Source organism: Larus michahellis, chromosome 18, assembly GCF_964199755.1.
Source record: "Larus michahellis chromosome 18, bLarMic1.1, whole genome shotgun sequence".
NCBI lineage: Eukaryota > Metazoa > Chordata > Aves > Charadriiformes > Laridae > Larus > Larus michahellis.
The window spans coordinates 8,321,408-8,344,427 of NC_133913.1; the positions used below are offsets into that span (position 1 = coordinate 8,321,408).

At 44.1% G+C, this 23,020-nt stretch overlaps 2 protein-coding genes and 1 long non-coding RNA gene across 3 annotated transcripts; 1 reads left to right on the forward strand and 2 right to left on the reverse strand.

The window, feature by feature from the left end:
- Positions 1-954: 954 nt before the first annotated feature.
- On the reverse strand, positions 955-3,074 carry LOC141732890 (uncharacterized). Its single transcript, XR_012584180.1, has 2 exons — positions 2,934-3,074; positions 955-1,591 (listed from the first exon to the last, which is right to left on the reverse strand). It is a non-coding gene; the product is annotated as an uncharacterized LOC141732890 (long non-coding RNA).
- Positions 3,075-3,665: 591 nt separating this feature from the next.
- Positions 3,666-4,616, reverse strand: LOC141732742 (olfactory receptor 10A7-like). The gene has a single exon (XM_074562062.1). It carries the CDS (start codon positions 4,614-4,616, stop codon positions 3,666-3,668), a length of 951 nt encoding a protein of 316 aa, XP_074418163.1.
- An 11,745-nt stretch (positions 4,617-16,361) lies between these two features.
- Positions 16,362-17,664, forward strand: LOC141732634 (olfactory receptor 13G1-like). Its single transcript, XM_074561893.1, has one exon. It carries the CDS (start codon positions 16,729-16,731, stop codon positions 17,662-17,664), a length of 936 nt encoding a protein of 311 aa, XP_074417994.1. The 5' UTR covers positions 16,362-16,728.
- Positions 17,665-23,020: the final 5,356 nt, after the last annotated feature.

Consider the following 23,020-nt stretch of genomic DNA (forward strand, 5'->3'; position numbering starts at 1 on the left):
CCCATTTTCTTGAGGGGCACCGAGATCTCCTTGTTCCCCAGAGGACAGACTATTTAGGTTGAGAGCCGGAGTCACCAAAGTGCACTAGGTAGCTTGGGCATGATCTTGTCAGAGGAGCAGCTACAGTGTAGTCAGATGTCCATGTGCATGACTGTGGAGTAACAGACATGGTCAGACCCTGATTTGCTTCTGGAACAGTGACATTTTCTATTTCCTACCTTGTGGCATTTCAGTAAGCCAGATTTCATCAATTTCTTTTCAGGGATTTTCTTCTCTGTTCTGGTTTTGGCTGTATAGAGTTAATTTTCTTCACAGTAGCTAGTATAGGGCTATGTTTTGTATTTGTGATTTGTGCTGAAAACAGCATTGATAATATAGAGATGTTTTCGTTACTGTTGAACAGTGCTTACACAGAGTCAAGGCCATTTCTGCTCCTCATACCCACTCCACCAGTGAGCAGGCGGGGAGTGCACCAGGTGTTGGGAGAGGATAGGTGACTGTTTAATAAGTAAAGCAAAAGCCACGCACACAAGCAAAGCAATCCAAGGAATTCATTCACTACTTCCCATTGGCAGGCAGGTGTTCAGCCATCTCTAGGAAAGCGGGGCTCCGTCACATGTAATGGTTCCTTGGGAAAACAAACAACACCACTCCAAATGTTCCCCTCTTCCTTCTTCTTTCCCCAGCTTTATAGGCTGATCATGATGTCATATGGTATATGACATCATGATAATAGGCCTTTGGTCAGTTGGGGTCAGCTGTCCCAGCTGTGTCCCCTCCTAACTCCTTGTGCACTCCCAGCCTACTCCCTGGCTGGTTAATAACAGGCCTCAGTTGGCTGCCAGGTGCACACCAAGCTGCTCTGTCCCTCCTCTTTCTCAGCAGGACTCGGGGGAGGAAATAAGGACAGGCAAATTGCTCATCTGATACCATCATGGGCAAAAGAGACTCATCTTTAGGAAATGAATTTAATTTATTGTCAATAACAGAGTAGGAAACTGAGAAATAAAAACAAAACTAAAACCACCTTCCCACCACCTCTCTTCTTCCTAGGCTCAACTTTACCCCTGACTCTTCTACCTCATTCGCCCTGAGTGGCCCAGGGGAATGGGGAATGGAGATTGCAGTTAGTTCATAACATGTTTTGTCTGGCACTTCTTCCTCCTCATGCTCTTCCGCTGCTCCAGCATGGGGTTCTTCCCACAGGATACAGTCCATGAACTTCTCCAACGTGGGTTCTTCCCACGGGCTGCAGTTCTTCAAGAACTGCTCCAGCATGGGTCCTTTTCAATGGGCCACAGTCCATCAGGAACAGACTGCCCCAGCATTGGTCCCCCGCTGGTCACAACTTCCTTCGGGGCATCTCGACCTGCTCCAGCATGGGGTCTTCAGTGGGCTGTGGTGTGGATATCCTCTCCTCTGTGGTTGTCCGTGGGCTGCAGGGGGAGAACCTGCTCCACCATGATCTTCTCCATGGGCTGCAAGAGGTGCTCTGCACCCATCCCCTGGAGCCCTTCTTCCCCCTCCTGCTTCACTGGCCTTGGTGTCTGCAGGGCTGTTTCTCTCACATTTTCTCACTCCTCTCTCACAGCTGCTGTGCGGTGTAAATATGTTATCACAGAGGTGCCACCAGCATTGCTCATTGGCTCTGTTTTGGGTAGTGGTGTGTCTGTCTTGGAGCCTTGGCTCTGTCTGACATGGGGGTAGCTCCTGGTCTCTTCTCACTGAGGACACCTCTGCAGCTCCCCTCCCACTTCCACCCTCAACCCAAGCCACATAAACTCAATACAAACACCATGTGGGATTTCACAGATCTTAAAGAGAGTAATGCAACCCTATCCCAACAGAAACCTGGGCTCACAGCAGGTCACTAAACTTCATCCATAGGGAAGAATGCTATGGATTCCTTTCTCCCTTTTGGAAAGTCTTGTTTACAATAAGCAGATGATTAAAGATTGTCTCATATGCAAAACCAAGCCATGGTGACAGAATTTATTCTCATGGCAGTCACAGATGTGTCGTCTCTGTAGGTTCTACTATTCTTTTCAGTTCCCTGTTTCCTATTTACCCTACCCAGAAACCCCATTATCCCACACCAAGTGACCCAAGTTTAATGTAAAAGCCCCTGGACTCAACCAGGAGTAACTGTCTTGGATGCTTTTATAAGTACTGGCATAAGGATACATTCACAAAGAGATGCATTGTGTCCAAACACAAACCTGGGCCAACGTTCCTTCTGAATGTGTTCATTACATCCCTTTGACTTTCAGTAAGACTCAGCAACAATCTAAAACCAGGCAGCTGGGATAGGGCAAAATTCAAAATTAAGACCCCATGGCATCTAGAGTGCTTTCACGCAGGGTGAGCTATCAGTGAAAAGGAACAAAAGTTTCCTGTATGCCATGGGTTTTACCAGCAAGCTCCATGATTGTATCCAAAATAGCACTATCTTTAGGCAACTACAGAGAAGGCTGAAATTTAACCCTCATGGGTACATGTGAGTGTATAAACAGGTCACTAAACTACATCTGTAGATGTACACTCATTGAGGTCTTTTAGGTTTTCTGTTGGATTGTTGGTTTTATTTTTTTCCCATTCCTGAACCACAAATTCTGCTCCCAGTCAATTTTAGAAACCAAAATGTCAAATCTGGAGCCTGGCCGTAGGGATGGAAGTTTCCCCTGTACTGCACTGGAGAAGAAACCACAGGAGCTACTTGGGAAATCTGGCCAGGCGCTGAGATTACCAGGTGAAATGGCACATACGGAGTGATGCCACACTTTCACAGGGCCACTTGCGGACACAGAACTTACCTGGGTCATGCAGGAGACTAGTTTCAGTGTCCTTCTCTCTCAGAGAAGGCTAGCAGTATTTTCTTCCCCCCACACCCATCCCCCCTCCCCAAAAATGATTACTCCAAGGTCGTAGCATACCTTTTTCTCCGTGTGCTTGTGGAGATCTCAGCTGCTCCTCTTGGAACTGTCCCGTGATCGTGCCTGGATGAATCTCTCCATCTGAGTGATGCAGAATGCTAATTATCCCATGACTCAGACTCTAAGATGCTTGTGGGCACTGTACTATATGAAATGCTTAGTTCTTGCTAGAAACAACAAATGAGCACTAGTTTCTCTTCCTTTCCTTTGCCTTCTCCACACCTTCAATAAAAACCATGAGTCTCTTAAAGAACTGCAGTAATGTCTTTATCACTTTCATGTAGTGGATCCCTTTTCTGCTGGAAGGAATGGAAATCATATAAAATGAAAAGAAAAAAAAAGTGAAAGCAACCTGCCTACTCACTATCAATTGTGTATGCTTATCCTGAAAAGTTCACTGTAAAAGAATATATCTTAAGTGAGAGGGGCAGCTGAACTCCTGCAATGAAAGTGAGAACTTCAAGCCTGAATACCTGAAAAAGATGTGGGAAGTGGGGTGGGTTTTGGCTGCTCTGTTTTAGAAGAAATGTCTGGTATACATTTCATACTCCTCAGGAAGAAATGTAAATGGAAATTCTAAATAATTTGCTTCTGAAGCCAAGAATAAGGACAAGATATTCTCAAGTATGAAACACTTTGCTTCTGGTGTTTCCAGTGAGCTAGTAAACCTTACACACCCACTGAAAGTGGAAATAACATTTTTAAAACACACGTTCTCGGACAAGAAAAGATTTATTTCTTCATCAGCTCAGACATCATTCTGATTAGTACTTCTTTCACATCTTTATTCCTCAGGCTGTAAATCAGAGGGTTTAACATAGGAATTATGGCTGTGTATGTGAAAGGCATAAATTTCTTTGCGTCTTGAGAGTAACTGACTTTGGGCCGTAAGTAAATCAAGGTCCCACTTCCACAGTGCAATGTTACAACAATTAGGTGTGAGGAACAGGTGGAGAAGATCTTGTGTCTACCCTCTGCAGAGGAAATCTTCAGGATGTTGGAGATGATGTAGGCATAGGATACCAGAATGAGACAAAATGGCATAACGATAACCAGTGCTGTGGCTATAACGATCTGCTTTTCATACAAAGAAGTGTCAGTGCAGGAGAGCATGATGAGGGGGGGAATATCACAGAAGAAGTAGTTAATCTTCCTGGGCCCACAAAACGGCAATGCGAACACCCAAGCTGTCTGCACCACGGACACAACATTACCACTGCAGCATGACAGCAGGACCAAGGAAAGACAAACTCTGCTGTTCATGATGATTGCATATCTAAGGGGGTTGCATATGGCCACGTAACGGTCGTAGGCCATGGCTGCCAAAAGGTACCACTCAGTGGCTCCTAAAAAAATCACACAGTAGAGCTGTGCGACACAGCCCATGTAGGAAATGCTCCTGTCCTCTGACAGGAAGTTTACCAGCATCTTGGGAACAACCACCGATGCTGTGGAGATATCCAGGAAGGACAGGACCCGGAGGAAGAAGTACATGGGCATGCGGAGGGAGGGGTGCAGTGTGACCGTGAAGATGAGAAGGTTCCCAAAGATGGTGATGGTGTAAATGAAGCAGAATGTGAAGAACAGCAAGTGCTTCAGTTCTGGGTATCTGGACAATCCAGAGAGGACAAATCCAGTCAGCAGAGTGTGGTTTCCTGGTTCTGGATCATCTGTTGGCTTCATCTGGGAGGAATTAAATGGACGGACTGTCAGAGGGGTAGTCACTGGACCAAGATCACGGTGCTTCAGCCAGAGCCAGTTGCTGAAGTGAGGAGTTTCTTTGAAATCCCTGGAGAGCCACTGGATCAAAGGGTGAAACTCTATAGAGGGCTCAGCTGAACAAAGGAAGAAGGCAATGTCCATGCGTGCTGCAAGTGCGTGATGTTAGCACTCCCTACATTTCATAGTTTGGGACAGTGACCAAGCATACAACTATGAGGAGTTAGTATTTAAGGGTTGGCTCCATTATGGGTGTATGGTTAATTGCTGAGAACATGGGCTCCCCCCACATGTCAGGTCTGTGGTCCCAAGTGGTTTTGTAGGTGTTTTCTGCACTGCAGAGAAAGCCCAGCTGACAGCCAAAACACCCACAGTCCAAAGAAAGCAAAACCAAAACAAATCAAAGCAAACCCAAATACCCATTGTATACAGACAAAAAATGGAAGAAGGAGTAATTAGAGGGAAAGATACCCACAGAGAACACTAATAAAGTGTAGAGGGTGAAGCTCAGTACCATCTCCTTCATTAGTCACATTGCCTCATTACCGTGGTGAGTGTTGCTGTGTGTGCGATGCCAATGGGATATTCATGCAGCGCTGTGCCAGCCGTGGTACCTCTGTGTTTTCTTTCTGCCCAGAATGGGAAACTGATGCACAGAAGGAGAGAAGAAATTAGCCTGGCACAGAGGAGAAAGTGGTCATTAATTCTGCGTTCTTCCGACTTGTCATCTCTTCCCAAAGGGGCAACCAACCTGTGGACGACACCAGTAAATCTCAAGGCACAGAATGCATTTGGGCAGCAGAAATGTATGCATATATGGGCACACAGCAGGGAAGCACCTTTTCCACTGTGCACACATGGACCTGGTCAACAGACCACCACTCATAGAGAAGGACACATCATCAGAGCAAGAGCAGTGCACACAGCCCTGCCATGATGCAATCATTTCTCATACTGACTTCATCTAAATTCTTTCTGCCAAAACTTCACTCACACAAGATGCCTTTCTGTCAGCGTTCTTTTCTGACATGAACATGAAAATGAAAGCTGTGGAATTGGGAGTCACAGATGATTTTAGCTTACAAGCACAATAAAGAAACTCCTAATGTTCTTGGGCATTTAAAGGTCTGATGTATTTAAAAGGAATCTTTCTGGTTTTGACTGATTCCGTTAACAAAGAAATGAAAGAACACTGTGCTATTTGAAGCTCCAAAGTCTGAGAGATACCTCAATATAACCTGTGCGTAACAGAATAGAGAATGACATCAAATATTTTCTGCAGTTTGTAATGGCACACATTCACACCAGTTTTCTTAACTTGTCAGATCCATGCACCTGAAGTTGAATCTACCTAATTCTGCTCTTTGATCCCTTACTAAAGTTTTAGACTATCGCTTTGGTCATCAGCTGTTAATTAAAGTCAGTAAGTCTCACAGCAGTCATTGGTTTACTGAACAGAAACTGAGAGAAACAACTGAGAGAAACAACTCTCACTTTGTGTAATTCTTGTTTAGTGCCTATGAGGACCTTCAAGTTTTGGTCTTCACTCTTCCTTGGATTTGCTTTATGTATTCACAAAGAGCATTTTGAAGTAAGTGTCCTACCTTCAGCAGTTCTGTCATCCAGTGGATCATGCAGAACGGATCATCCAGAACGGATCATGCAAATTTCACTAGAAGTATTTCCCTTGTTTTCTTACATTAAGGACAGTGTTGGGCTGATGACTCCTACAGTCAGCTTACATTGCAGATTTTAAATTGTATGTTAAATGTAGATTCTCTCCTGCCACATCTTGAATAATCTGTGACATTATCACATGGTATATTCCATGGGACATCAGGCAAGTTTTCTCTGAAACACGATAAATGGAATTTACCTGCCCTTCACACAGATGTCATAATGCTAGTTGTCAAAGATTAACCTCACAGAGAAGAAGTAAAAGAATTTGTTAAAGTTGTTTCAATTTAGTTGAATTGGGTGCAACTGAAAAGACAGAGTCCTTAATGCATCTTTATTTTTTGTGGCCAAGAGGAGAACAGCTGAGCTACCTCTGATACATGACTTACTCCACGATTAAATAGACTCTCTTGAAATCCCCATTTAACCTATGGGTGGGATTGATTTCAGCTGATTTTAGAAATGTCATAGTTGGTTGTTCAGAACTTAATGCTCTCTCTGTGGGCAATGGGAGGCAACAAGGTAATGATATCTTTACAACAGCAGATGAAACACTATTTTGAATGGCAACTTTCCCTCCATAGTCTGCAAAGTGGGACCAGAGTGACTCCTTCAGATTTAGGCATATCATGTCTTACATGACTAATGCTATGAACTGTGCATCCTGAACCAGCTGAAAAATAGCTGGAAACATCAAGGGATGTGTGATTCAAAGGACAGAATTAGCTTGATCTAGCCTACTGCCTTCGCCTAATTGCAGTGGATTAGAGGAAGAGCTATCTCCTGTAGCAGAGGTTTCATTCACATTTGAATCTTTAATCTTAACTTTGAATTTTTCCCTTCCCTTCCCTTCCCTCATTTCCATTTTCACCCTCCTTTTTTCCCTTCCTTCTTTCAGTAGGAACAAACAAACAAACAAACAAAAATCAGATTTGAACTGGAATTACTTACTGGAATTAAACGTGTACCTATTGACAACCTAACAAAAGGTTCTGAGTATCTATTCCATAATAAAGTTGCACTTAAATTTAGTCAACCTCTCTTTTACAGATGAGAAGCAAATTCATTGAAAATAAAAGACTTGGTCATTGAGTACAAAACTATAGTTTCTTCCGCATTTGGATTCATGGATTTCATTTCACTTTTTTTGCCTGGTGTACCTTATTTGCATAGGTCAAAGATCTGTCTTTACATTTTTGGCTTTGATTATTTCGCATGATCTTTTCCGTGTATTTCCATGAAGAGGATTTCAGCTTCAACCAATTGTTGAAGGTCTCTTTAGAATGGCCTGAGAACCAGAAATGTTTAGATAAAAACTTCTCCATTTTTGCTGTCTTTACACAAGTTTTGCTCTGAAATGTCCCATGCTTGTAATGCATGTTCTTTCTGAGTAACCCAGTTGCCAAGGAAGATCAGAAAAAAAAATGTTATTCTCTAGGTACTCTAAGTGCTGTGTCTTCAGCAGCAGTGTCATCACTACTGACATCCAGTACCTAAAAGACAGAAAAGAGTAGATGGCCACACACTATTTAGCTTAAATATTTTACTAAGTGTGCAGTATTTGGACTTGCTCTGTGGAATCTGTCCAAACTGATGTCCTTTCTGTGGGTTTCATCTTACTAGAGAATGAATATAACCTCAATCTCATTTAAAATCACAACTGTTTCTGAACACTATATTATTTCAGCCTAACAGTGACTCAGGTCCAGCATACATTGGGTCTGATCTGACGAAGCATAGCCACATGAATTATTTTGATTCACACAAGAAATCACATTGTTTGCACCAGGAATTAAAAATTATGTAAGGAGTGTCTCAAATTTACTAGCAAATTTCTCTAGAAGTACACAAAAAAATACTTTTCGGTTAACTTAGGATTGGTACTACAAACTTAATTCATCTAAGTAGCCCTGACATGCAGAGTCTGAAGAGCCATGGAACCAATTATTGCATGAGACAATATTCAAATTAAGACTTTTTAAGTTGTTCATTGTCAAGAGTGTGAGAACGGAAAATATCAGGCAAGTTTACAGCTTTTGTTTCTTGAATTCTTTGAGACGCCCTTAGACACCTGCTTTAATACTTAAAGTACTCTATGGAGACATTGGGAAAAAGGATTTTTGTCCTTCAAATGGATAAGAAATCTTTGTTTTCTCAAAGAACAGCCACATTTTTCATCTCTTTTGTTGGGGTTTTTTGAGTTGAGCTTAAAGTAAGCGCTACACTTACAGTGCAGTTACTGTTCAACAGTACCTGAACCATGACCTTTCTGTTAAAGACCTACAAGGAGGGGAATCTCAAAGGGAAACAGCCACAACCAGTTTGGAACTGGAAAAGCATATACAGTTCTCTGTTTTTGGAGACTGAAGGAATGTTCCATCTTTTTTTCCATTTCTTCTATGAGTGATTGACAGAATCTTTAACTTGTAGTCTGAAAATGTGATATGAAAGACAGAAAGAAAGTAAAACCTATGTCGCAGAATTGTGACCTTCCTCAAGTTAACTGTTTACATGTAAGTTAGTTATTTATAGTCTGCAGAGCCATGAGAAAGAGGAATCTGCAGAGAACGATTCATCACATAACAAGATAGTCATAATTGAAACTAGGGCAAAGCATCTTTGTTCCATGAACTGAATAAATATATTAGTACAATTATGCTTATAAATTAGAATTTTCACTTAAATATATTTCATAGAATCATAGAATGTCTTAGGTTGGAAGGGTCCATAAAGATCATCTAGTTCCAACCCCCCTGCCATGGGCAGGGACACCTCCCACTAGACCAGGTTGCTCAAAGCCCCATTCAGCCTGGCCTTGAACACCTTCAGGGATGGGGCATTCACAGCTTCCCTGGACAACCTGTTCCAGCACCTCACCATCCTTATAGTGAAAAATTTCTTTCTCATATTGAAGATATGGGAGAAAAAGAAAGCAGAAAAATATGTCAGTATGCAATAGCTTTCCCTTAACTTTTTATGTTACTATTTGTCCAGCTCGTACAATACAATTGAAAATCTTTGCAGATTGGGTGTGCTCTCAGTTCACATTGTTTTGGCCTATTTTGAAATTCTGTGTGAATCCCAAACCGTTGCCAGGGCCTGAGTGTACCAGGAGGTTCTGCAGCCTCCTCCTCCTTCTGCCCATGCCACAGGACTTAGCTCCCTATACTTAAAGTCAGCTCTGATCTGGCACCTTAAATCAGACCAGTAAACAAACAGCTATGCTGTGAGAGGCCTCCTCAGGAACCATCATCTTTTGGCTTGGAATCTGCTTTTAATGTCAAACTCTTGCTTTGCTTCCTCATCTGAACTATGTTATAGGTGTGCCTACGCGCAGCCTTGTGCCTTGTTGTTCCTGAGGGAAAAAAAAAAGGCGTGGAGTGCCTCGGCTTCTCCCAAGTACTGTGTCACTGTCTACCCTGCACTGCTGAGCAGTAGGCCAACATTATCTTTTCATTTCCTTTCTTTTTTTCTGCCAAGGAATTACGGGCAACATCTTATTAACCATCATATCCCTGGCTACTTTCAATTGCAGAAGAGTTTTGTCTTTCCTAACTCCATACCTATATAGCCTGTATTTCTCCTGGGTAGCCCATTGCCACTTCCACCTTTTGAGTACTTCTTTTTTGCATCCGAGTTCAGATGGGAGTTTTTCATTCATCCATGTCAGCCAAACTTACCGCACTAGTTCAACTTTCTATGTGTTGGTCAGGACCATTCTTGTGTTTTGAGTCAGAGTCCTCCTCAGAGATCAATCAGCTCTTCTGCGGCCGCTTGACCCTCCAAGGCCTTGTGTGATCCAGCCAAGCAGCTCCCTGAAAAAGGCAAAAACTGCTCTCCTGAAATATAGGGTTGTAGTTATGCTATTTATATTATTCACTTCTGTCAGCTTTTCAGATTCACGGTCACTGAAGCCAAGGCTGCCCTAAACCTTCACATGCAAAATGTTTTCTTATCGGTTGTTTATGAGTATTAGGTCCATCACAGCATCTTCCCTAGACAGCTCTTCAGTCACTTCTGACAAGGTATTTTATTTGACCTACTCCAGTGGTGCCCAGTGACAGGACAAGAAGTAATGGGCACAAACTTGAACACAGGAAGTTCCACCTAAACATGAGGAGGAACTCCTTTACCCTCAGAGAGGGCAGAGCCCTGGCACAGGCTGCCCAGAGAGGTGGTGGAGTCTCCGTCTCTGGAGACATTCCAACCCCGCCTGCACGCGTTCCTGTGTCACCTGCTCTGGGTGACCCTGCTCTGGCAGGGGGGCTTGGAGGGGATGATCTCCAGAGGTCCTTCCAACCACTATCGTTCTGTGATTCTGTGAATATATAAGTAGGGGTTGGCCGGGGGGCAGGAATCTGCGATCACTGCTCGGGATGGGCTAGGCATCCGGTTCACTGGGTGGTGAGAGTGACTTGTGTTGTATTACCTTTTATTGTATATTCTTTTACCATTATAATGGTTGTCATTGCTATTTCCCTTTTCTGTTATTGTTCTATCAAGCTATTTTTTCTCAACCCACAAGTTTGTTTTTTTGGTATTTTTTCCTTTTCCTCTCCATTTTTCCCTCTTCTCCCTGCCCTTCCGGGAGGCAGGGGAAGAACTGAGAGAGTGGCTGTATGGTCCTAGCTGCCAACTGGGGTTAAACCCCAACAGTCTTTTTTGGTGCCCAACGTGGGTACAAAGGTGAGGCTGCAGGAATGGCCTCTGTGAGAAGAGCAGCATGATGTTTCCTGAAGCAATTGCAGGCCATGGGAAGGACCCCACTGGAGAAGGGGAAAAGATGAGGAGGAAAGAGCAGCAGGGAAGAATCGTTATGTACTGACCGTAACGCCCCCATCCTCCACACCCTCCGCACTGCTTGAGGTGGTAGTCAGAGTAGGGTGGCGGAGTCAAGAGTAATGGAGAGAAGCTGAGCCTGGAAAAAGGGGAGAGGCAATGTGTTGTTCTAATTTTTGTCTTTGTTTCTCATTACTCAAACCTATTTTAATTGGTAGTAAAGGAAATTCATTTTCCCCAAGTGAAGCATGTTTTGCCCGTGACGGTATTAAGGTGAGTGATCTCCCTGACTTTACCTTGACCTGTTTTCTCCCCCTGTGCTGTTGAGGAGGGAAAATGAGAGACCAATTGGGTGGGAGTTCCGCCTTTAGCATACATTAATATATCACAATAACACACCAACATTCTGGCTCTTACTGAACAGCCCTTGCGCAGCATCAAGGCTTTCTCTTTTGCCCCCTGCCCCCATGCACACACAGAGAGTAGGCTGGAGGAGGGCAATAGGTTGGGAGGGCGCATAGCCAGGACAGCTGACCCAAACTGACCAAAGGGATGTTCCATGCCATATGACATCACGCTCAGCGATAAAAGCTATGGGAAAAGAGGAGGAAGGGGGAGCATTATTGGTTATGGCATTTGTGTTCCCAAGCAACCAATGTGCTGATGCTCTATTTTCATCAGCAGCATGTGCTGATGCTCTGCTTTCCAGGCATTGACTGGATGCCTGCCTGCCGATGGGAGGTAATAAATGAATGCTGCGATGCTTGCACACGCAGCTTGTGGTTTTCCTATTAAACTCCCATTATCTAAATCCATGAATCTTCTCTCCTTCCTTCCATTTTCTCACCATCCCACAGGAGAAAGGAGTCAGAGAGAGGCTGTGTGGGTGTTTGGCTGTCGGCTGAGTCACCCCCACAGAGCATTAATTGATACAGTCAGTGGAGTCTGGAGAATGAACCAGCTCACTCAGAAGTGGGCCCTCACTTGCTCAGATGAGGTGATCTTTATATGCGGCTGAATGTATTGAGTAAGGACTAAAGACAGTCACCCACACGTACACACCTGCTGCCACCTGATACATCCTAGGATGTCTCCTCTGGCAACCACCTGTACCTCCAAAAGGGAACAGGTCTACCTCTACACTCTGTCCATCACCACAGGCAAGAAATGGACTTTTCTAGCTCGTGTTCACAATGAGGTAAAGACCTTTACTTGCTAGATCTGTGCACCAACAGAAGTCTTCAAATCTGTAAAATTACCTTTCAGCAAAACAAGTCAAATTTCCTACGCCTTCATTCCTTTTGTGTACAAACATAAACAGGCTTGAGAGAGAGGCAAGCTAGAGAGAGTTTATTTTGATTTACGTCATGTATGAAGATTTTTAAAAGCCTTGCTTTTGAGACTAAAAGTAACTTACACTCGCAAAACCATTTATTTTGATAGAAATATTTAATTAAGGAATTATATTTTTCTTCTATCCACCATGGGGAAAATTAATAGGAGCTCGTGATATGCTGGCGGCAAAGCCACTAATGGTGTATTTGGTGTATTCTGAAAACAATAATGACTGTGCTTTACGCTCTTGACCCTCATTTAGCATAGGAGGGAATTTAGGCAATATTTTCCATGAAGTTTCACACGTTCACTCTTTGTTGTTTGGTTAAGATCGTAATAAATCATAAATAAATGAATACATAAATAAATAGAGGATGAAATATTTCCAGTGTGCTGTACTACACAGGAAAATTGCCTCTTAGAAGCATCTCAGAGATCAGACGCATATAAGTCCTGTGTTTCTGACATTTCCGTGCCACAGCCAAAAAGGACAGCTGCATGTTGTTGCACTTCTATGTCCCTCCAGGGAACATCTTCCCATCTGTACAGAAGGCATCTCCGTCTGTTTTCTGCTGAAAAGAAGGGGAAAGAAGGGGCAGACTGCGTGGAAGACAAAGCTGGGAGAGAAAGGAAGAAGATACTGAGGGTTCAGGTACTGGAAGCATTTTAAAGCAGTCAAAGAATACTGTTGCTCTCATCCTAGAGAGCTGAGGTTTAAACATCTCCAAGTATAAGTAGCACTGTTACATCAAAAAAAAAGAAAAGGTGACTGCTGTCTTCATGCTTGATTGCTTGCCGCTATGAGGGAGCAGCTGTCAATTATTAAAAAAAAAAAAAGAAAGAAACATATCAACCTGCAGTAATCTGCAGCAACGTTCATGCAGCATTCTGCATGCACTGATCATTCCTCCCTTATCTTAGGAAACCTCATACTAAGTTGCTTGTATTGTGTTTGAACACAGAAGTCACATAACTAAATGGCTTGATGCAGTTATATCCAGAAATCATGTAGAAGGAGACATCCATGCAGTCTTTTCATTTACTATACCTATAAGTTAGTACAATCAATATCATACATTTAATAATACTTTTATAAGCCTAGGATGACTTGAAGGCGACACTCTGCTCTGGACAGGGGATTCCCTGGGGCGTGCTGGTAGAAGGAATCTGCAGCCTTAGTACTCAGTGAAAGGTCTGTGATGACAGCTGAGGTGAGATCAGGAAGGAGTAAATGGAAGATTTCGTGTAATGCACAACTTACTACTGCTTCTGAATGAATGCCCAAAATTCATTTCCTGTCAGGCCAAAGCAGAGGCAGCTGTTGGAAGTGGCAGTGCCTGGAGGGCTGGGGTCCCAGAGGACACCTCACCCCAAGCTGCAGGGGCCATCGCATGATCTAGGACCCAGCACAGGGACTGAAGCAGCAGCTGCAGTGCCTCCTGCCAGGGTTTCCCAGAGCAGATGGACCCCTCCAGGCACATTCACATGTGCACCCCTGGCAGGACTACATCTTCAGGCTGGCCACACAGATCAATGTGGATAGAAACACTCTGCAAATGCTGATGGCACCTATCCCGATTCACCTCTGGCTGATCAGGTTGAGGATCTGTCAGTGGAGCATACATACGAGTGTAAACATACATACATGTACACATACGATACAGATCTCCCAGTCACTGCCCTAGACACTTAGAGTGTGCAGTGCCTGTCCTTGAATCCCCAGTTACCCTCACATGGGCCTGTGTGTCCTGAGGTCCAGCACCACTACAACAGCTGGCACAGACCCAGACCGACCTACAAACCTCCCACAAACATGAGCAATCCCACACAGGCACACTGTGCATCTCCCCACAGCTGGGCTGAGATACTCAGTCTACCCAGTAACTGACCTGGGACCTCCACCAACAGCTTCCCTGTTCCCATCCCATTGCGAATAAAGTTCTGTGTTTCATTCATGGTTAAAGGAATCATTCTGAAACTTCTTTTCCTCTCTTCCTGTTTAATATGAATACAGGCTTTACAGAAGCCTGCATAGTTTGCCACCTTAACAGCTCCTCAGGATAGGGGCGATGTGCATGAAAATATGAGAAAAACCATGAACTAATCCTTCTTTAGGCTATTTTTTACAGGAACCCCTCCTTTTCCCCTTGGGAATTATTAAGCTGTCATAAGGTCCCACTAAGCCTTCTGTTTTCCAGGAACAAGAAACTCAGTTCCCTGAGTCTCATCAAATACAGTGTGTTCTTCCAGCACCTTGGCCATCTTACTTATCTCCACCGGACTCACCCAAGCTTATGAACATCTTTCTTATACAGGAGGACCCCATACTGGATGTGCTATTCCAGATTCTGTCTAACCAGTGCTGGGTAAAAGGGAATAAACACTTCCCTCCATAGCCTGCTGGCTGTCCTCCTCATGATACAGCCCAGTACACTGTTAGTTTTCAAGCCCAAGAATCATAACCAGCAAGTCTGAGTAGAAATCAGCTTTACTAATACCAGGGTTGTCAAGGAGGGAAAATGAAGAGAAACTTCTCCCCTAGAGGCAAATTAGGTAACAAACCTGTCTGGGTCTCACTCCACGGGGCATTTGGTTATTGCAGGTCATGACTTCAGTGCTGAACTGAGTTAGAAGTACTTGCCTCCTCCTCTTGGGGCATGCTTTTGAGCTCATTCTAGCCTCCATTCATGAGGGAGGAGAAACCTCCAGCAGAAATTACCTTGATAGATGGGGTGCATTTTAAGATACTATTTCAGAAAGGCTTGTGAAGACTATTTGTGCTTCTGATGAAAGGTGAGAATATTAATCCTTTGCTGCTGGGTCCTTTTCTATTTTCTTTGCTGTTTTCTCTTTCGTACATTCTTCACTGGGTCTAATAAAGCAACAATGAATTATATTCCTTGTTCTATATTTGTCTGACTCTTTCAATGCTATAGGTAAACAGAACTAACTATTACAGTCTTAAATTAATACTTTAGTGTCAGGAACTCCATATCTCCACCTTCAATATCTCCATCTTCAATTCAATGGGAAATGAGCAGAGACTTGGTCCACACTTTTCATTCCAGTAATGCCTTAATATTGTATGAAAAATATGATCACTGGAGATTCATTCAACCCCAAGTTAGTCACCTAATTCTGAGCTAAGTTTTAATCAACACAGGGGAGAAAATGCTGGTGCCTCTGCACGGTGATTCGGGTAAACCATCTTAGACTTGTGTCTTCATCAAGAGATGAGTGTGCTATAGATGAGTCAGTCTCTCTCAGTTGACACCAGTGAAAGGGGAAATCTCCATCAGACTCTGTTTGCAGGTCGCCTGGAAGTGCAGGGAGATGAGTTGAATTCCACTGAAGAGCTAATTTTGTACCATTGCACTACAAGGCAGAAATTATAACTCTGTTTCTTGTACCTGAGTATGAGAACCTCTGCTTGGTCATTTGGAATGGAATCCCAGGCACAATTTTAGATTGTCAAAATGGGATGAACCAGATGGAACTATGTAAAATCTACTAGTAATGACCATATTTGGGAAGATCGCCAGTTGCAGCTAGCAGCACTCTAGTTTGGTGAAATGCAAGCCCAGAGACAGCTTCAACCTTACACTGCTGAGTAAATCCTCATGCAGACAGTCTCTGATCTCTCCATTATCAGCCAGATTCCTGGAGGACAATCACCAAAGATGGTCAGAAACGTTAACCTTTTCTGCTTGCAATTAATAGGCATGTACCTTCAGTAGCTGAGATCCCTTCATAACCCTGATCGGTCATAGTTAAAGTATGTAGGGTGCATGATACACAGCTGCTAAACAAGTTTCTCCGTTCCTCAGGGAACACTGAAATTCTTTTTAAAAAGTAATTATTTACATTACGTATTTATTTATAAATTAGTAAATCAATATCGCTGTTCTCTTCTGTCTATCTGTTACTCTGTGGTACAACGACACAATATTCCCTATTCCTCTCCTTGCGTTCACTTCTGAAAGGTGTTGCTTTTAGCCCAATGCAGACTTATTTTGCACCCAAACAGCACTGGAAGAAATTAGGTTTCAGCATCTAAGTTTGGGGATTCGTGTGTAGAAGTCTAAGTCCATACCACAGTCAGGGAAGATCCACTATGCAATGTGATTGCTTTAAAATGTCTCTGATACTATTTCAGGAGAAAAAGAAAAGAAGAGAAAGGGAAAAAAAAGGAAAAACCCCAAAAGTCCTGTTAGCGTTGAATATGTTCTGGCCATGATGCAGTAATGTCTTTATTTTTGTTCCTACGTAGGGGACCCCAAGGCAAATGCACCCACAGAATCTCACCAAGGTCTCTGAATTCATCCTTGAGAGTGTTTTTGACAACCCTCACCTCCAAGGTCTCTATATTGCAATATCTTTGTGTGTCTACCTCACTGCTATCCTCAGCAACTCATTTGTCATTATAGCTACCATTGTCCACCCACGGCTTCACAACCCTATGTACTTTTTCATCTCCAACCTGGCCATCCTTGACCTGGTAATTATCTCCTCAGTGCTGCCCAAGATGTTGGAGAACCTGATCCTGGGCAAGAACACCATCTCATTTGAGGGTTGTGTAGCACAGCTCTACATCTTCACTTTCTCAGGCTCAACAGAGCTTATACTGTTAACAGTCATGTCCTATGACTGGTACCTGGCCATCTGCCGGCCTCCTCACTATGTAAGCATGATGAGCAAGGGGACTTGCATCACTTTAATGGCTGGTGTCTGGGGAATCGGTACTGTCAATTCCCTCATAAACACCCTTCTTGTGGCACAGTTGGACTTTTGTGGGCCAAATTTAGTCCAAAATTTCTTATGTGAGATACCCCCAGTCCTTGCCCTGTCCTGCAGCTCAACCTATCTCAGTGAAATCATGGTTTACACGGCAGACATCATCTTAGGCATGGGAAACTTCCTGCTGGTCATCCTCTCCTATTGCCTTATCATTATCACCATCCTGAAGATCCAGGGTTCTGAAGGGAAGTGGAAAGCCTTCTCCACCTGCTCCTCACACCTTGCTGTTGTTGGCTTGTTCTACTCCAGCATCATCTACACCTATATCCAGCCAACTAGCGCTCTATTAGAAAAGAAAAACAAACCAGTGAGCATTATGTATGCTCTGGTGACTCCCACTGTGAACCCTCTGATCTACAGCTTGCGAAACAAAGTCATCAAAGCGGCATTCTGTGAATTTGTATCATTTCTCAGGAAAAGTTAATACACATAGCCACATCCCCATCCTTGTCGGCCCTGTTCTGCATGGTCCACGCTCATGGGTAGTCGCAGTGTTGTGTCAACCTTTGCTGCTAATAAGGGTGATGTTGTTTTCAGTGAAGTTCGTATGGCTGCAACAATGGTAGTTCTTAAGAAGAAATAATCTGAACTGAGGATACTCAGAGCAGGCTGAGGTGAAGTGTACCTTAGAAGTGTTTGTTGCTTTGAATCCAGTGATCTCTTGAGTCAATCTCTAGTTTTGGTCAGCAGAGAGGAAAAGGCGCTTTAAAGAGGTAATGCCTCTGAATTTTCCAGACCTCCTTCTGCTTCTGAGATTCTCCCTTAAAGGTCTGTTTCTCCCTATTGTAAAGTAGAATGCCCTCCTACCATTACCTCAGCCCACCTATTGATAAACTATCCAACATTTATGTTTCTAATGTTTTTTATATAGAAAAGCAGATCTTTGCTTAAGAACATAAAAATCATTAATCAAATCATCATTTAATATTATGAGAAACAAATCTCCATGATTATCTGCTCAATCTCAGGCTATTGGTCATGATTTTCCCTCATTCTTCTCCAGATTTACTTTTGTTAAGACACTGCAAAGGAAAACAATAAAAAGAAACAGCCTAAGTAGATAACAATAGAAATACATTATTTTTGAGATATGCTTCTACAACTATTTGTGTGCCCTTGGATTTTTAGATGGTGTGTAAAATCCTGTGTGTACTTGTCTTCTGAAGGATATACTGTATGCCTCAGAATACACTCCTGTCCTCATGGGGTGCAGATATTTGTCCACCAGAGATGGACTTCTAAATCCTCGTCACAGTTAGTGGAACTCCATCTTGTTGAACAAAGTGAAAAAAATGTTAACAAAATTACTTTACTTAACACTTTGGGGAAGAAATTTTAGGGGATGTAGGCTCACTTTCAGTAAACCGATGATTACTTTCACTGCTTTCTTGGTTGCTTTACCTTTTATTGCCATAATAGAAGGAAAGAAGGAGGAAAGGAAAGACTGAGGAACTTAACGATCTAAAAACAAATATTAAAAAAAAAATTAATCTTCTCCATATTGCCTTTGCATTTTGCTTACGGTTTCAGAGAGTTTATCTTCTAGAGGATATACAACTATTTTTGGAGTATTTTGGTGTTTTTTCTTAGAGATTAAGAATCACGTGTTCAAAGAAGAAATAACTTTACCTGCTGTAAGGAGGGCAGTGACCTCATGAAACTTTAGAAACCACCTGTGAAACGAAATTCCTCTGATCTTATCATCTATGCTTTTTTGGTTCCAGTGGGAAACAATCCCAGAGACAGCCAGATGAAGTAAATTTAGTTCAGAATCAGCTACGTTAGGGAAGGTTAGGAGACACCTATGTAATTTCTTCAGAGCCTGTAGGGTTTGTCTCTACATCTTGCTCTTACAAATATTTGTAATACATACCAAATCCTAAGGCAAATGAGTGCACTTTATTTCAAATGGCATGCTGATTTTAATCAGCAGAGTTTTTATTTCTTGCAAGTGAAAGGAATGTTGTATGCCTATGTTCTCACCTTAAATATTGAACAGTTTTGCAGCCCTGCCAGAGCTCCTGACTTGGGACACACTGTTAAAGCCGTGCAGAGAAAGACTTCTACAGAGCAATGCCATGCCAGTCATGTCAGGGACCTGTGACAGAGACTACTGTTCATATGAGGACCCAGCTCCCAAAACGCCACCCCAAAACTTCTTGCTGTCCAGTTCCACCTGCCGCCCTGCAGCTGAGATCCTACCTGCCACATCCTTTACACTAGATTGTCCAAGCGTTTCTTCCACAGATACACTGGTCTCTTCACCCCCTGGGACAACCTCTCCTGGTTCTGCCTCATTGCTTCTTCACACTTTATCTGTTCTTTCTTTGCATAAAGCTCTTTTCTCCAGAGAATCCACAATGCTGAAGGAAAGGGCTGATCAGCCTCTCTCCAGTTCAATCAGAAGAAGGGATGCAGCACACCAACTCTAATGCTGCCTGGGATTCTTCTCAGCTACTTTTTGGGGCTGGTAGCTTTTAGTTACCTAAAGATAAACATTTGGTAACATTTTGGTTAGTAATCTCTAATTTAGTAATCTCTAATTTAGTAATAAGTAATCTCTGCAGCCAACAGGTGATACTCCTGTAGGACACGTGTGTGTCTTGCACCTTACCTGCCAGCTCCTATGGCGTAAGATGCTCATACTTAAGCAATTCATCCCCAACCCGAAGGGAGGGAATAATTGACTCACACAGCTTTACAATTCTAAGAACTACAAAGCAAAGGCAACTTAGAACCCTTAAGCTCTCCTTTGAGCCAGAGCATAAAGGCAGGCAGGATCCATCCACATGGCAGCCACATAACTCCACTTTTTTTGGACAGAAATATTAGGGAAAATAAACAGTTGTCTCCAGATGTTCATTTCTCTACAGCGCACATCAGGGAGGACGGGTTCCAGGTTGACTACTGGCATTTAGAAATAATATTTTTAGCTTTTCTAGTTATACACAGAGCTGAGGTCAACCTCACTGCAAAACTGAAGGTGTTAATTACAGGCAATGGTCAGGATAGGCAGTCACATCTTATTGTGAGCCAGTCACAGTCTGGCTCTGGACGAATGGGATCCACCTGCTACTCGTGGTATCCGCATAGGTGCAGATGAACTCTGCAGTGCTCTTGGAGAAAGCCCATGGGATCTGCCCGTACAGAACAGATACGGGCCTCTGGAGACAGACGATGAGGTAATTAAGTATGCAATAAAGCCCCATCCGGGGAATTGCCAAAGCAGCCAGCTCCAGGCATTAAGACTGCTTCTGTGAAGAGCAGGAGGAGGGCAATACTCATAGGGGGTTCCATTCTGAGGGGAACTGAGCGTGCCATATGCAGGCCGGACCCTTCCCACAGGGAGGTCTGCTGCCTCCCTGGGGCCCGCGTTAAGGATATAGCCAGGAAGCTTCCTGGCCTGATACAGCCCTCACATTATTACCCTCTTTTGATCGTACAGGCAGAGAGTGAGGAGCTGGACACTAGAAGTCTGAGGGCAATGAAGAAAGTTTCCAGGGCGTTGGGACGGCTTGTCAAGGGTTCGGGAGCATAAACTGTGTTCTCCTCTGCCCTTCCAGTTTTGGGGACTGACGAATGGGTAAACAAGAAAATTGGACAGATCGACACCTGGCTCCAAAACTAGTGATACCAGCAGGACTTTGGGTTCTGTGATCATAGTTTGATCTGCAGGACACCAGGCCTGCTTGCTAAGAATGGGAAAAGCCTATCCCAAAAGGGGAAAAGGGGACTAGGCCAGGAGTTAGCAAGGCTCATGGACAGGGCTTTAAACTAGAAACGAAGGGGGAAGGGGATAAAACCAGGCCCACTAGTAACGAGCCTAGGGATAAAGGGCCAAGGATGGGGGTGAAATCGGTAGCCCAGCTCAAGTGCATCTACACAAATGCACGTAGCATGGGCAACAAACGGGATGAGCTGGAAGCCGTTGTGCAGCAGGGCACCTATGATGTAGTTGCCATCATGGAAACGTGGTGGGATGACTGTCACGACTGGCATGCTGCGATGAATGGCTATAAGCTCTTCAGAAGGGATAGGCAAGGAAGGAGAGGTGGGGGTGTGGCTCTGTGCATCAGGGAATGTTTTGATTGTATAGCGCTAGATTCCAGTGATGATAAAGTCGAGTGTTTATGGGTAAGGATGAAGGGGAAGGCAAATAAGGGAGATCTTGTGCTGGGAGTATGCTATAGACCACGCAACCAGGATGAGGAGACAGATGAAGTATTCTGTAAGCGGCTGGCTGAAGTCTCGCAATCGCCAGCCCTTGTTCTGGTTGGGGACTTCAACCTGCTGAGTATCTGCTGGAAATATAACACAGCAGAGAGCAGGCAGGCTAGAAGGTTCCTCAAGTGCATGGAAGAGAACTTCCTGACCCAACTGGTAGGTGAGCCTACCAGGGGAGGTGCCTCGCTGGACCTACTGTTCACAAACAGGGAAGGACTTGTGGGAGATGTGGTGGTCGGAGGTCGTCTTGGGTTTAGCAATCATGAAATGGTCAAGTTTTCAATTTGTAGTGATGTAAGGAGGGGGGTTAGCAAAACCTCCACCTTGGACTTCTGGAGGGCGCACTTTGGCTTGTTCAGGACACTGGTTGAAAGAGTCCCTTGGGTGATAGTCCTGAAGGGCAAAGGGGTCCAGGAAGGCTGGACACACTTCAAGAAGGAAATCTTAAAGGCCCAGGAGCAGGCTGTCCCCAAGTGTCGCAAGTTTAAAGGGCGGGGAAAATGGCCGGTCTGGATGAATAAGGAACTTCCGAAGGGACTTAGGAATAAAAGGAGGGTTTACCACCTTAAAGGGATCAGGGCCAGCCAAGGGATCAGGGCCAGCCAGCATGGGTTTAGGAAAGGGAGGTCCTGCTTAACTGACCTGATCTCTTTCTATGACCATGTGACCTGCCTTCTGGATGCTGGGAAGGCTGTGGACATTGTCTATCTGGACTTTGGTAAGGCCTTTGACAGCGTCCCCCACAGCATTCTCCTGGAGAAGCTGGCGAATCATGGCATAGACAAGTGCACTCTTTGCTGGGGTAAAAACTGGCTGGATGGCCGTGCCCAGAGAGTCGTGATTAATGGGGTGAAATCCTCTTGGCGGCCCGTCACCATTGGTGTCTCTCAGGGCTCAGTTTAGGGGCAAGTTTTGTTTAATATCTTTGTGAATGATCTGGATGAGGGGATTGAGTGCACCCTCAGTAACTTTGCAGACGACACCAAACTAGGTGGGAGTGTTGATCTGCTTCAGGGTAGGAAGGCTCTACAGAGCTGGACAGGCTGGATCGATGGACCAAGGCCAACTGTATGAGGTTTAATAAGGCCAAGTGCCGGGTCCTGCATTTCCGTCATGACAAACCCAAGTAATGCTACAGGCTTGGGGAAGAGTGGCTGGAAAGCTGTCCGGCAGAAAAGGACCTGGGGGTGCTGGTGGACGGCCAGCTTAACATGAGCCAGCAGTGTGCCCAGGTGGCCAAGAAGGCCAATAGCATTCTGGCTTTTATCAGGAATAGCGTGGCCAGCAGGAGCAGGGAAGTGATGGTGCCTCTGTACTCGGCACTGGTGAGGCCTCACCTCGAGTGCTGTGTTCAGTTCTGGGCCCCTCTGTACAAGAGGGACGTTGAAGTCTTAAACTTTAAAAAGGGTCTGGCCTGAAAATCTTAAAAGGACCACAACGAGCATGAATGATAATATCAGCACATCCTGTTGGCAACTGAATAACCTGAGGCCAGAAGAAAGTATCAGGCATTACCTCACCAGACACCTGAGAAACATGTTGTTCAGCACTGTCCA

Excerpts from the sequence above, each read along its gene's own strand:
- LOC141732742 (XM_074562062.1), bottom strand. The coding sequence starts at position 4,616 with ATGAAGCCAACAGATGATCCAGAACCAGGAAACCACACTCTGCTGACT.
- LOC141732634 (XM_074561893.1), top strand. The coding sequence starts at position 16,729 with ATGCACCCACAGAATCTCACCAAGGTCTCTGAATTCATCCTTGAGAGT.